Source organism: Microcaecilia unicolor, chromosome 2, assembly GCF_901765095.1.
Source record: "Microcaecilia unicolor chromosome 2, aMicUni1.1, whole genome shotgun sequence".
Lineage (NCBI taxonomy): Eukaryota > Metazoa > Chordata > Amphibia > Gymnophiona > Siphonopidae > Microcaecilia > Microcaecilia unicolor.
In genome coordinates, this window is record NC_044032.1 from 557,987,519 (window position 1) to 558,002,089 (window position 14,571).

A 14,571-nucleotide genomic window follows, 5' to 3' on the forward strand; every position below is an offset into this window, starting at 1 on the left:
AAGTGACTGCCACCAAAAACAAGATCTTCCAGGTCAGGTATTAAAGATGACAGATGATATCACTCACTAGATTGGGACAGCTATTAATATGTCCCTGGAGTTCCACCCTAATCAAGAAAGGAGGAACATACTTTATAGATTTAGATAACTTTATTTGCCTAACACAGGGGTGGGCAACCTTTATACACAGAGGGCCACATGAATGGCAGTACTATCCCTAGAGGGCCGCATACAGAAAATTAACAAATGTGCCATATAATTCACTGCCAACAAAACTCAATGTGATAGCTAAATAAATGTTAGATTTCCAATTTTGTAATATATGTCTTTGGGTGATGGTGAGTAGAATGTCCAGTAATTTTGCTTGTGACATGTCAAAGGGTTTAGAGGCAGATTTAAACATTACAATGGAGTAAGACAGATCATCATCAATTGATAACATCTTTGTATGACGCTCCAAACCTCCTTCCAAAATTTAAGAACCATTTGGCACTCGTACATCATGCATTCTAATGTGGGTTCATGCCTATTTTATAAAATACAGGCGTTCAACGGCTCCACCCAAATGCAGACCCCTTGGAATACCTACAGGCAGGTCTCTTAAAAGAGAGAAAGGCTGGCTGTTCTGAAGCTATTGATGCAGGGCAAAAGGGAAGCCCAGGATATGGTGGTGCTGTTGAAGTAAGGGAGAAAACACGAGAAGTCAGTCTTTCCAGAACCTGAACTTTTCAAGAGAAACTGGAGCTCTGGTAGGGCATTTTGAAAACATTAACAGATGGCTTGTTCTTCTGACATGCTTGCATGGATGAACAGAACAGTTAAATAGGAACCAGGAAGGAATACATGTCATTTTCCACTAGAGAACTAATCACTTGGTCACAGCTAAACAAAAATCTAGGCTGGCCTCCAATATTTTGATAATTAGACTCAACAACCATGGTCATCCCATCACCACTCTTCCCAGAGAGTCTTGAAAATCTCATAACTGGACATCATGACGGCTCACAACAGTTTCTTTGCAATTAAGGGGTAATGCCTTTTAATTCCCTTATAGGTTTCTTTATTATATACTGGGGCTCATTTTCAAAACACGTTGACTTACAAAGTTCCATAGGTTACTATAGGGCTCATTTTTACAGCACTTAGACTTATAAAGTTCCATACTTACTGTGTAACTTTGTAAGCCTAAGTGTTTTGAAAATATGCCTCACTCATAAACAGTCCTGTACATTTGATACATGTGCATTTGGATTAAAATTTGGACTCCTGATGACGGCAGTACAGCTGAAACATGGCCTGTGTTGAGTTCTTTGATTGTTGCATATTTTTCCATGTATGTTTGTATGAATATTGTTAATAAAGGATCTATCTGAAGAGTCATTTGGCTACACACTGTTTTTGGTCATGTCCGCTGTTTTGCTACTGTAACCTGACTTGTGGAGATTGTTCCCCTTTTTTTTCTTCTCTTCGGCACCTAAACTTGCATGTGCATATACATCCATCCACAGTTTTATAAAAGTCATTTTTCCACATGTAGACCATTGTTGCCTCATCTCACACACAGAGAAGGCTTTATGAAATTATGTAGTTAAAAGGGAAAGTTCTCTTTCAAAATCACAACAGTAAAACAAAGCTATAGGACACAGAAGGGTCTGGCATGGCATGGCATTTACAGTCAGAGTCAAAGAGAGGAAGTGTGGACATACAGTGCCCGTGCAAGTCCAAGCATACATACGTGCGGAAACTTGGGTGCAACTGTCTAGGAGACGCTTCCAAGGCTCCTCATGCTCTTCACTGGACACATACAAAACCTGTCATAAACTAAACCTCAGGACGGGAGCTCTAGCTTTAAGGACTTCTATTACTTACCTTTAAATGCATCCATTCTGCTGCCCCTATTACCTCTCCACTCTCATCTCTCCCTACATTCCTCCCCGTGACCTCCGCTTGCTGGACAAATCTCTCGTCATCCCCCTTCTCCACTGCTAACTCCAGGCTTAGTTCCTTTTCTCTCGCGGCTCCTTATGGAATAAACTTCCTGAGCCTGTATGTCTAACTCCATCTCTACCTGTTTTCAAATCTATGCTGAAAACCCACCTTTTCACTGCTGCTTTTGGCTCCTAGCCACTACTCATTTGCCTCCCCACTGTTCCTTCTCACCCAGTACTTCCCTCCCCTTATTGTCTTGTCTGTCTGTATTATTTTTAGATTGTAAGGTCTATTGAGCATGGACTGTCTCTCTATGTCAGGTGTTCAGCGCTGCGTGCGTCTGGTAGCGCTATACAAATGCTAAAAGGATTTCCCAGAACAGGTCTTGCAGCAATTAGATGGAAGCCTACCCGAGGTATCAATGTATCCAACTGTAGGCAAAGGCAATCCAGAGGAAGCACTCAACAACTGACCTTCCTCCTACGGCCACATCTCCCTCTTCTTGTTCCTCTCTCTGACACCCCCCCCCCCCCCCCCACTCACTTCCCCCGATCCAGCAACTCGAGTTCAATCCTATCTTCAAACCTCTGTTTTGAGACCGCCGACAGCCGGCGCTTTCCCTCTCCGTTTCCTCCATCCCGCCCTCTTAAACTGACGTATCTTCCTGTTGCCCGGCAGGAATAATTCGGATGGATGGGGGAAGTGCTAAAGGATAGTTCCGGGTCCTGATCTTCCTGTTGTGGGCAAGTTGTAGAAATTGCTGCTGTGCTGCTACACCTCAGACAGGTTTGAAGGTAGGAGGACTGGAGGAGGGGTGACATATGGGGAGCAGGTGGCGAAAAGAGAGCGATGTAAAACAGCAGGGGGGGGGGGGGGGGGTTCAGGATCTTTGAATGCGTTGAAGAAGGGTGTTTGGCGAGGGCATCCAAAGGTGTGTGACTTGAAGTCTCTGGGTCTTTTTTGTTTGTAAACAGCGGTGATAGCGGTAGTATGACGGCCATCAAGCACGCATTGCAACGGGACATCTTCACGCCTAACGATGAGCGTCTGCTCAGCATTGTCAACGTTTGCAAAGCTGGCAAGAAGAAACGCAACTGTTTCCTGTGTGCCACTGGTAGGACTGCGCTGTCTTGCACTGCTTGCTTTTCGGTTATTTAAAAAACTTAGCTTCTGTGCTTTAAGCCACAGGACTTTCTCACTTCCATACAGCACCGTACATTATAGTGGGCACAGGAGCATAGTCCAGATTTGCTCATACCAACACCAGGGAGAGAGCAACCATTAGAGAAGTCTGCAGTTTTTCGAGCTTTGTAATGGTGTGAAAAACACGTCACCTTTTGCCCCCAAACTTAAGAGGGCAATGTCTCAAATGGTTAGTTTTGTGCATACTATGACAGTAGGGTTGGCCCAGTCATTAGTAAACACGAGGCGATTGCCTAAAGCAGCAGCTTCGTTGGGGGAGGAGGGGTAAAGAGCAGCTAGAGTCTAAGCAAAACAATCGATCTTGAAAGCCACACAAACTGAAAAAAACCATCAGCAAGCGCATGCTTTAACCAGCATTTTTACATTTTTATGGGACTGTTGAGTGATGATCATGAGTGGAGTGGAACGGATAGACATGAATCACTTGTTTACTGTTTCCAAAAATACTAGGACTAGGAGGCACGCAATGAAGTTACAAAGTAGTAAATTTAAAACAAATCATAAAAAATATTTCTTCAGTAATCTGGAATTCATTGCCAGTTGGCATAGCAGAGTTTAAAAAAGGTTTGGCTAACTTCCTAAAAGTCCGTAAGCCATTATTAAGATGATGGACTTGGGGAAAAATCCACTGCGTATTTCTAGGATAAATGTCAAAAATAAATATGGCAATAGTCTACCAATGGAACAATAATACTCACAAAACTGTCAAATGGTAGAGCTTAAGATTCACAGTGCTAATAATTATTAAGTGATATTGGAGAAGTCTTATTCAGTCACTTAGGCTACTGTTTTTACCACCAATCAGGTGAGCCCATATATCGTGACGATTTATAATCATCGACAACCTCCAACCTTCCGTGATATAGTGTACTGTGCAACTGTATCCCGTGTTCCTTACTTTGTTATAATTCTTTCAGTTCTTTTTGTCTTTTTTTCAATATTTTTTAAATACTTTAATTCTTACAATTTCTGTATATCTATATCTTCACATGACTGCACTCATATTGTCTTTTTTCGTTATATTTTCCAATGCCGGAGGCAACTTCTTACAGCTATAATCCCCGCAATAACTTGCATGTCTATATATGTCTCATGCATTCAGATGATATGACTGCAATAATTTTCACATAGTTTCATGTTGGAGACAATGGAGACGAGTTAATGTCACTTAGCTTTGCGTGCCAAGCGGATGGAGAGAGACTGTACACGCTGGGTATTCCCTTCACAAAGCTGCAAATGCGAAACAGGCACCTGTCGGGACCACAGCTATACCTGAGATCACGCAAAGCTAAGTGACATTAACTCGTCTCCATTGTCTCCAACATGAAATTATGTGAAAATTATTGCAGTCATATCATCTGAATGCATGAGACATATATAGACATGCAAGTTATTGCGGGGACTATAGTTGTAACAAGTTGCCTCTGGCATTGGAAATTATATAACGAAAAAAGACAATATGAGTGCAGTCATGTGAAGATATGCAAGATATACAGAAATTGTAAGAATTAAAGTATTTAAAAAATATTGAAAAAAAGACAAAAAGAACTGAAAGAATTATAACAAAGTAAGGAACACGGGATACAGTTGCACGGTACACTATATCATGGAAGGTTGGAGGTTGTCGATGATTATAAATCGTCACGATATATGGGCTAACCTGATTGGTGGTAAAAACAGTAGCCTAAGTGACTGAATGAGACTTCTCCAATATCACTTAATAATTATTGGCACTGTGAGTCTTATGCTCTACCATTTGACAGTTTTGTGAGTATTTCTAAGATAAGCAGCATAAAATGTATTTGTATTGTTGTGGGATCTTGCCAGGTATTTGTAACCTGGATTGGCCACTGTTGGAAACAGGATGCTGGGCTTGATGGAACTTCGGTCTGTCCCAGTATGGCATTGCTTATATTCTTATGATCGAGTTTAATGATCAAACTCTTCAGGGGAGGTGTAGGCTAAAAGGCCTGAAAGTTAATTGAAGGGGGGTGGTGTTTGCCTAGGGTGCCCACTACCCTTGTACAGCTGTAACTGGGATGTGGAGTATGATTTTAGGCTCTAAAATGTACTGTTAAGGCTTGTATTGTACTTGAATGGTGCCAAAGGGAGCTTCTTTCTGGAGCTCTTAAGAGGTTACATGTATAGGCAATCCATTCAGATGTGCTTGAAAATTTGTGATAAGCCTGTGGTTCCTAATACAATGGAAAATATTCCTGTATCTTTCTGCCACATTTTCTTGATTTCTGACTGCATTTCTTGGTGTTTGAGAACACTCTCTCTCTACACAATTCACAGAGTAATTGCTTGGGACTATTATTAGTTGTCACTGTTCTTGGGTTTTTCGCCTTCACCACTATGCCAGGGTTTTTTTTTTTTTCTGAGGTTTTATCAGTTGTAATGGGAGTATCCCTGGTGATCATAATATCTTCATTTTCTATTATTTTCTCAGAGTCATGATCTTGATGCTTTTCTGGAACAGTAATATAAGATTTACAAAGTTTCCCATGGATGAGGTGTGCCTTATTGTACCTTTTTAGAAATGTTTCTCCATCAGAACTTGCCTGAGTAACGATTTCCAGGTCTATAGGAGGGAGAGTAGCTGCAAGCATGTAATCTGATTGGTGAGAACCAAGAGTTATTGTCCTAGTATCTGGGCAAAACATGCTCTGCAGTTCAATAGCAACTCCTCTAATGCGCTGTGTACGCCTTGTAGCGCTATAGAAATGCTAAATAGTAGTAGTAGTAGTAATGTATGGGAGCTAATGGTCCTGATCATTGGCATAATTTTCCCCGGTCTATGACAGATTTATGCCTCACACTGTCCTTCTCCTTTTTATTCTTCTTATTGGTAAATCCACCTCCTGTTCTTGCTGTGTATCACATTTAACCTTCCTGAGGTGTACTGCAGAAATAACACAGTTGGTAAACAGGTTTCTTCATTTGTTGTTAGTTTTTAGTTTGGGGCAGACGTTGTATCAGGCATTATTTAACAAATATACCAAGACTGACCCTAATGTCCGCTAAAGCTAGCGGTGTGTAGCACATATGGGACTAGATTCTATACATCATGCCTAAAAATTCAGCGCCAAAATGAAATTTGGTTAAGCATATTCTATAAAATACTCCTTAATTTAGGCATACTTTAAAGAATAAGCTTACATTTCCAAATTTCTGTGTGGTTTATAGAATATGCCGAGCGCTGGTCCATGCGACTAAATTTAGTTGCGGCCAGTTATGCCAAGTAAAACCTAGTGTAAATCCCGACACCTAAATTAGGCGCAGAGTGGGTGTGTTCTATAACAATGCATATAGGTTTTAGATACGCCCACTACCTGCCCATTCCATGCCTATGGCCACGTCCCCTTTTCAGCTATGCGACTTAGAATTTATGTGCGCCATGTTACAGAATACTCTTAGTAAGTAGTGCGCTTAAATTTTAATTAATGCCAGTTGGTTCTTATAATTGGTTAACATTCAGTTATCAGCGCTGATTAGCTTGTTAACCAGTTAACTTCTGCGTATTGTTATGGAATACGCTTTGATTTCTGCATTGAAAGCTCGGCATGATATATTGGATCCTTGGGATGATGGCATGTTAAATTATTTCCTATGTGTGGTAAACTTGTGCTTAACATTGTAATAGCCATATTAGTCAGTACCATGTGATGTGCCAAACTCCTATTAGCAGTTCTTAAATTATGAGTAGTGCCCTAATCTTAATTACTGCTTTTGAGCTGTAGCTGAGAAATTTGCTGAGTTGATATGCACTCAGTAATGGGATGGAAGGTAGGCAATGATGTCCTGGACCATATCCACTATTCTGCCCCTATGGTTGTATGTGCATGTTCTGCATTTATTTTTCATATTGTAGTTCTAACGTGTTCAGTGCTGCTTTCACTTCCAGATTGCCCTTGCATTCTGCACTCTGATAGGTCAGCCTCTGTATATGACCCTCTCCCTCCAATCATTGAAGCCCAGGCAGATGCTTTTGTTAGTACTTTGTGACATGCACTGTGCCTTAGTCTCAGGCATTTATCCTATTGGGTCCTTTTCTTGCCCTCTGGGCTTGTGGGTTTTCTTCTTGCTCCCTCCTCCCTGCAGGGCAGAATCTCCATTTTGGCTCAGAATATGCAGTATTGTTCTGCCTTGCTTCTCCCTTGGAAAACTGACCACCTTTTCACCTTTTGCCCAACTCCTTTGCAGCAGCTTCTTAGCTGTCTCAGCTTATTTTCCACATAGCTGCATCTCTACAATAAATGAACTCATTTTTTCAGACATTCCATATCCACCTCTGCAGTATTCTCAGCTTGTCAGCAACTGTGAGTATCCAGGTGGACTCAGCTTCTGAATGAAGTGAACTGTTTATGCTTATGCCTCAATAAAGAGTTGAAATTCAGGAAAACTAATCTTTTGTGGATGTTGAATTGCTGGTTTAACTGTCTAATGTATCTGCACTCTTTATGAGACCACAACATTCACCAACCCTTTCCCCAACTAACCAAGAAACGGCTCATCTTGAATCGTCCACCTCTCTTTTCTCCATCTTCCTCAAAATAACTTCCAAGGAGCGCTGGTGATGCTGCTTCTTCCTTCTCATCCAAGACCCCGCTAATTTGGGTTACCATATGGCTCCAGAAAAAGGGCAGATTGAGCCAGTCTGGGTTTTACTTCCATTGCTTTCAATGGAAGCAAAACCCGCACTGGATCAATGTCCTCCTTTTTTTGGAGTCATATGGTAACCCTATGCTAAATCAAGTTGGCAAGAGGTTCTTCCCTTCCTGTCAACTTGTGTTGTTTTCCAGACTGGGCCAGATCGTAGCACTAAGTACAGTTGTACGTGTGTAAGTGATAGTTTACCCAGTACTGCCACTGTCAAATGCAAAATATAGCACTGCCCTTTGAGCATGTATGTGCTTTGCCTATCCATTTCTTCTTGCAGTGCCCAGTAAACAAAATGTAGTAAAATTAGCTTTGTAAATTTTAACGTCTTGTAGTACATAGAACCATAAATATAGTTTGTTTGGTGAAGTGTTAATTTCTTTCTAAATACATTTTGTCTTAGAATTGACATCCCCCCCCCCCTTTCTGCCATTGCCAAAATCTTGGTGTCATGGCCTTTCTGGCAACAGCGAAGGCCTGGAATGACTTTCCTGGACACATACACCAGTTTCTCTTTTAGCAGATTCAGGGGTGTGTTTTCATCTAACGTTGGAATATTCTTTTAATATGTGAACCCCAGTTCATCCTGCTCATGTGAAAATTAACATTTGTGCTCTATGCTAGGGAATGTGTATCTTAGTTTCTTAGACAGAACTGAGGCTGTTGGATATTCCATACCTATGTCACGTTACACAAGAAAAACTGATTAACAATAACTTACATAACTAGAGTTTTCCTAGAAACATTTCCAGACCGTCAAATGTTAGATCTGATGATAACTGCCTGAAAAGTTGCCTTTTTAATTTAGTCCCACCTACCATACTCTGTCATGGCCTTGTTGTCTTACCCAGGACCTCCTTGTTTTCATTGTGTACCCTGCTTGTTTGTTTTAACCATTATGATGCAAGGGGTAGGAACTATCCACTATGTGTATCTGGTATGTGCTGTAAAAATCACAATAATTCAGTCACAGCAATAATTTTGATCACATTCTGCATCAGGAGAGTTCCTATAGGTGAGTCTCAATGCGTGGATGAGACGATGGTGCAGGGAGGAGGGCTTTAGATTTGTTAGGAACTGGGCAACATTCTGGGGAAGGGGGAGCCTATTCCGAAAGGATGGGCTCCATCTTAACCAGAGTGGGACCAGGCTGCTGGCATCGGCGTTTAAGAAGGAGATAGAGCAGCTTTTAAACTAGAAATGGGGGGAAGGCCGACAGTCGCTCAAAAGAGCATGGTTCGGGATAAGGTATCTTTCAAAGATATCACCATAACAGGGAAGATAGAGTATCCTGATAGTGAGGTTGCAAAAGAGATTGTAGTAGATCGGGTATCTTTAAATAACAATAAAAATCAGACAAAAGATTGCCAATTAATACTGTCAAGTACTAAGCTGATGTACTTAGGAGCAACAAACATAGTTTGAAATGTCTATATGCGAATGCCAGGAGCCTAAGAAATAAGATGGGGGAGTTAGAATATATTGCACTAAATGAAAAATTAGATATAATAGGCATCTCTGAGACCTGGTGGAAGGAGGATAACCAGTGGGACACTGTCATACCGGGGTACAAATTATATCGTAGTGATAGGGTGAATCAGATTGGTGGAGGGGTAGCATTGTATATTAACGAGAGCCTTGAATCAAATAGATTGAAAATTCTGCAGGAAGCAAAACACTCCTTGGAATCACTGTGGATTGAAATTCCATGTGCAAAGGGGAAAAGGATAGTGATAGGAGTGTACTACCGTCCGCCTGGCCAGGACAAACAGACGGATGCGGAAATGTTAAAGGAAATCAGGGACGCAAACAAACTGGGCAACACAATAATAATGGGGGATTTCAATTACCCGCATATAGACTGGGGTAATGTAACATCTGTACACGCAAGGGACATAAGATTTCTTGATGAAATCAAGGACAGCTTCATGGAACAGCTAGTTCAGGAGCCGACAAGAGAAGGAAAAATACTAGACTTAGTCCTTAGTGGTGCTCATGATCTAGTGCAGGGGGTAACGATACGAGGGCCGCTGATAACAGTGATCATAATATGATCGGTTTTGATATTGGCATTGAAGGAAGTGAAACTAGGAAATCAAGTACGCTAGCGTTTAACTATAGAAAAGGTGATTACGACAAAATGAGAAAAATGGTGAAAAAAAGACTGAAAGGAGCAGCTCGCAGAGTAAAAAACTTGCATCAGGCGTGGATGCTGTTTAAAAACACCATCCTGGAGGTTCAGGACAAATATATTCCACGTATTAGAAAAAAGGGAAAAAAGACTAAACGTCAGCCGGCGTGGCTAAACAGTAAGATAAAGGAAATCATTAGAGCCAAAAACAATCCTTCAGAAAGTGGAGAAGAGAACCAACTGAAAGTAACAGGATAGATCATAAGGAATGCCAAGCCAAATGCAAAGCGGAGATAAGGAGGGCAAAAAGGACTTTGAGAAGAAATTAGCGTTGGAAGCAAAAATACATAGTAAAAACTTTTTTAGATACATTAAAAGCAGGAAACCGGCCAAAGAGTCGGTGGGGCCGCTGGACGAAAATGGTGTTAAAGGGGCGATCAAGGAGGACAAAGCCGTAGCGGAGAAATTAAATGAATTCTTTGCTTCGGTCTTCACCGAGGAGGATTTGGGGGGGACACCGGTGCCGGAAAGAATATTTAAAGCGGGGGAGTCGGAGAAACTAAACGAATTCTCTGTAACCTTGGAGGATGTAATGGGTCAGTTCAGCAAGCTGAAGAGTAGTAAATCACCGGGACCTGATGGTATTCATCCCAGAGTATTAATAGAACTAAAAAATGAACTTGCGGAGCTACTGTTAGAAATATGCAATCTGTCCCTAAAAATCGAGTGTAATACCGGAAGACTGGAGGGTAGCCAATGTTACTCCGATTTTTAAGAAAGGTTCCAGAGGAGATCCGGGAAATTATAGACCGGTGAGTCTGACGTCGGTGCCGGGCAAGATGGTGGAGGCTATTATTAAGAATAAAATTGCAGAGCATATACAAAAACATGGACTGATGAGACAAAGTCAGCACGGATTTAGTGAAGGGAAGTCTTGCCTCACCAATCTAATGCATTTTTTTGAGGGGATAAGCAACATGTGGACAATGGGGAGCCGGTTGATATTGTATATCTGGATTTTCAGAAGGCGTTTGACAAAGTGCCGCACGAAAGACTCCTGAAGAAATTGCAGAGTCATGGAATCGGAGGTAGGGTATTATTATGGATTAAGAACTGGTTGAAAGATAGGAAGCAGAGAGTAGGATTGCGTGGCCAGTATTCTCAGTGGAGGAGGGTAGTTAGTGAGGTCCCGCAGGGGTCTGTGCTGGGTCCGTTGCTTTTTAATGTATTTATAAATGACCTAGAGATGGGAATAACTAGTGAGGTAATTAAATTCGCCGATGACACAAAATTATTCAGGGTCGTCAAGTCGCAGGAGGAATGTGAACGATTACAGGAGGACCTTGCGAGACTGGGAGAATGGGCGTGCAAGTGGCAGATGAAGTTCAATGTTGACAAGTGCAAAGTGATGCATGTGGGTAAGAGGAACCCGAATTATAGCTACGTCTTGCAAGGTTCCGCGTTAGGAGTTACGGATCAAGAAAGGGATCTGGGTGTCGTCGTCGATGATACGCTGAAACCTTCTGCTCAGTGTGCTGCTGCGGCTAGGAAAGCGAATAGAATGTTGGGTGTTATTAAGAAGGGTAGGAGTCCAGGTGTGCGGATGTTATAATGCCGTTGTATCGCTCCATGGTGCGACCGCACCTGGAGTATTGTGTTCAGTACTGGTCTCCGTATCTCAAAAAAGATATAGTAGAATTGGAAAAGGTACAGCGAAGGGCGACGAAAATGATAGTGGGGATGGGACGACTTTCCTATGAAGAGAGGCTGAGAAGGCTAGGGCTTTTCAGCTTGGAGAAGAGACGGCTGAGGGGAGATATGATAGAAGTGTATAAAATAATGAGTGGAATGGATCGGGTGGATGTGAAGCGACTGTTCACGCTATCCAAAAATACTAGGACTAGAGGGCATGAGTTGAAGCTACAGTGTGGTAAATTTAAAACGAATCGGAGAAAATTTTTCTTCACCCAACGTGTAATTAGACTCTGGAATTCATTGCCGGAGAACGTGGTACGGGCGGTTAGCTTGACGGAGTTTAAAAAGGGGTTAGATAGATTCCTAAAGGACAAGTCCATAGACCGCTATTAAATGGACTGGAAAATTCCTCATTTTTAGGTATAACTTGTCTGGAATGTTTTTACGTTTGGGGAGCGTGCCAGGTGCCCTTGACCTGGATTGGCCACTGTCGGTGACAGGATGCTGGGCTAGATGGACCTTTGGTCTTTCCCAGTATGGCACTACTTATGTACTTATGTACTTATGTACACCACTGTTTTAGCTAAGCACCTTTGCATTTTAGTTCAAATTGATTTAAGGATAAAAACATACCATGCGCTTTTGAGGATTATTGTCTTTTGAGTATCTGATAATTCAGAACATGCACAACATTCTGGAAGGTTCAGACCCTCTTATTCCTTTCCATTCGGCTTTCAACAAATTTAACAAGAATTGCCTCCATTTTTTTCCAGTTATTCTCACACCAAAATATGCCAAGTACAGCAGTGACTTTTTGTGGCTGGCAGAGCAGGATGCAGTCCTCTTATTCAGAGTGATTTCCAAAAATGTTAAATTGGTTGTTTTAGGACAAGGCCCCAATGCAGTCGGGTTTTCAGGATTTTCACAATGAAATGCATGAGATCTGTTTGTCCATAATGGAGGCAATGTATGCAGTTAGACCTTATGCACATTCGTTGTGGAAGACCTGAAACCTGACTGGTTTGCAGCCTTCCAGGTCAAAGGTTGCACACCCCTTTTGTAGGAGGAGATTTGCTTTATACTGGTCTCCTCCCAGAGATTGAATGCTGTTATAAAAGGAATCAGGCCATACATTGTTATATTTTTTTTCCACTGAGCCAGTATGATACAGCATTCTAGTGGCTGTGGATAAATGATATTCATATTTTAAATGGGGCATACAGGGGTGTAACTTGAGTAGTAAGCCTCACTAGCATTCGTCAATGGTCTTTAATTGATCTTGACAGGTGACCACACACGTCTGGCCATGTCAGCCAGTCAGAATCTAGGATCCGCCCAGGCCATGCCCACTTTTCTCCCAGGCCCAACCCATTTCCTTTTCCCCTTTTTGTCACATCTCGCCCATGCTTCACCCCTTTTGCATAATCCCACCTCTAACCCTGCTTTTATTTCTATAACCCCACCCAAATCCTATTCCTTTTTACATAGCCCTGCCCCAAACCCCACACCTTATGATGTCACAGGAAGTGTTGTCATAGCCAGGCCCCTTTTCCAAGACATCATGTTGCTTCCTGTTTTACACTACTTGCTGCCATCGTGGACAGGGTCACGTGATAAGTGATGTCAGAAGCACCTGACACCGCCCTCTACAGCCTAGGAGGACTGTGCACAGCTTAAAATATTTTTCATCCCTCTCTCAGGAAAGAAAATAGACATTTTTCAGCCTTCACACTACTTTAAACTCCATTTTTCTGAACAGTGCTGCAAAAAGGCTTGAACCCAGACCCCCCTCCTCCTCCTCTCAAGCCTCGGTGCCAGATAGATGGATTTTTTTTCTCTCAGGAAAGAATACCGCTAACCCAGACACCCCTTCCTCCTCCCGGAACACCCAACTGATGGAGTGAAGTGCTCTATTGTGTGAGAATCCATACCTACTCCTCCTGTTTCAAGGCACCGTAATAGTTTCCATGTCTGTGTGAACTCAAACAGGCTCCTCCTCCACCTCTTCCCAGAGATAGATGTTTTCTTGCAAAACTCTCTATCTCATGTGGCTACTTTAAAAGGTATTGTTAAACAACATGCTGAAGCGCTCCATCAGGCGGACAGAGATGCTAGTTTCAGAACTCCAGGGCAGAATTTCACACAGCGGTAGATGCATAGCCACAGCACAAATCATGCAAAACACAGGTGTTCCTTTAGTAAAGAAGACTATCCCCACAATCCCTCCCTCAATCCTATTCAATAAAAGAAATATTTAGCAGCTTCTGGGGTTTTATTGACTGGGAAAAGGTACAAGTAAGCAAACTTTTTTTCTTTTTTAAATGAAAATAGTTACAGAACAATGCTTTTTTACAGGGATTTGTTTTTTTTTTTAGTATATTACAAAAGATGTGTGGACATAATCAGTAGCAGTGTGCTAAAATTTTGAACCAAAACCCGATTATCATATACAGTGACCCTTTGGATTTTTTGACTCTCTATGAGCCATTGGGCATTGTTCCTGACAATGCCTTTTTGCTGGATGGATATTTTTGTTTGTTCAGCTGCTGGCACCCTTGGATTGTAATCCATAACTACTACTACTATTTAGCATTTCTATAGCGCTACAAAGCATACGCAGCGCTGTACAAACATAGAACTAGCTCCTTTAGATTGCAAACATTTATTTTCTGGCTGTTTTCACTGTTGAATGTGATTTCTTTTACCTTCAGGCAGATCTCCCTGTAGGATAATCTGTACCGGTATGTTTTGGGACTGGCCGAGATATGCTCACCCGTAGGGAAAGGCGGGCATGCAGGTTGTAAAAGAAGCTATGAAGATGTTGGTATTACCTGGCCATGTCATTGTCTATAAAATCACACAGCTCATCAGGATCTCTCACGATGCTTGTAGTTGGTATATTTCTTCTTTGACTAAACTTCACCCACAGAGTTTCTATGGAACTTTGGAAG

General features: G+C 41.9%; 1 protein-coding gene across 2 annotated transcripts in view; it reads left to right on the plus strand.

The window, feature by feature from the left end:
* The first annotated feature begins 2,630 nt into the window (after positions 1-2,630).
* Positions 2,631-14,571, plus strand: part of EXOC1 (exocyst complex component 1) — a 163,332-nt gene continuing 151,391 nt past the window's right edge. For both annotated transcript variants that reach the window (XM_030191403.1, XM_030191404.1), the window contains exons 1-2: positions 2,631-2,723; positions 2,904-3,043. In XM_030191403.1, the coding sequence (XP_030047263.1) occupies positions 2,920-3,043 (124 nt within the window). In that variant the 5' untranslated portion in view covers positions 2,631-2,723; positions 2,904-2,919. The remainder of the gene's footprint in view (positions 2,724-2,903; positions 3,044-14,571) is intronic.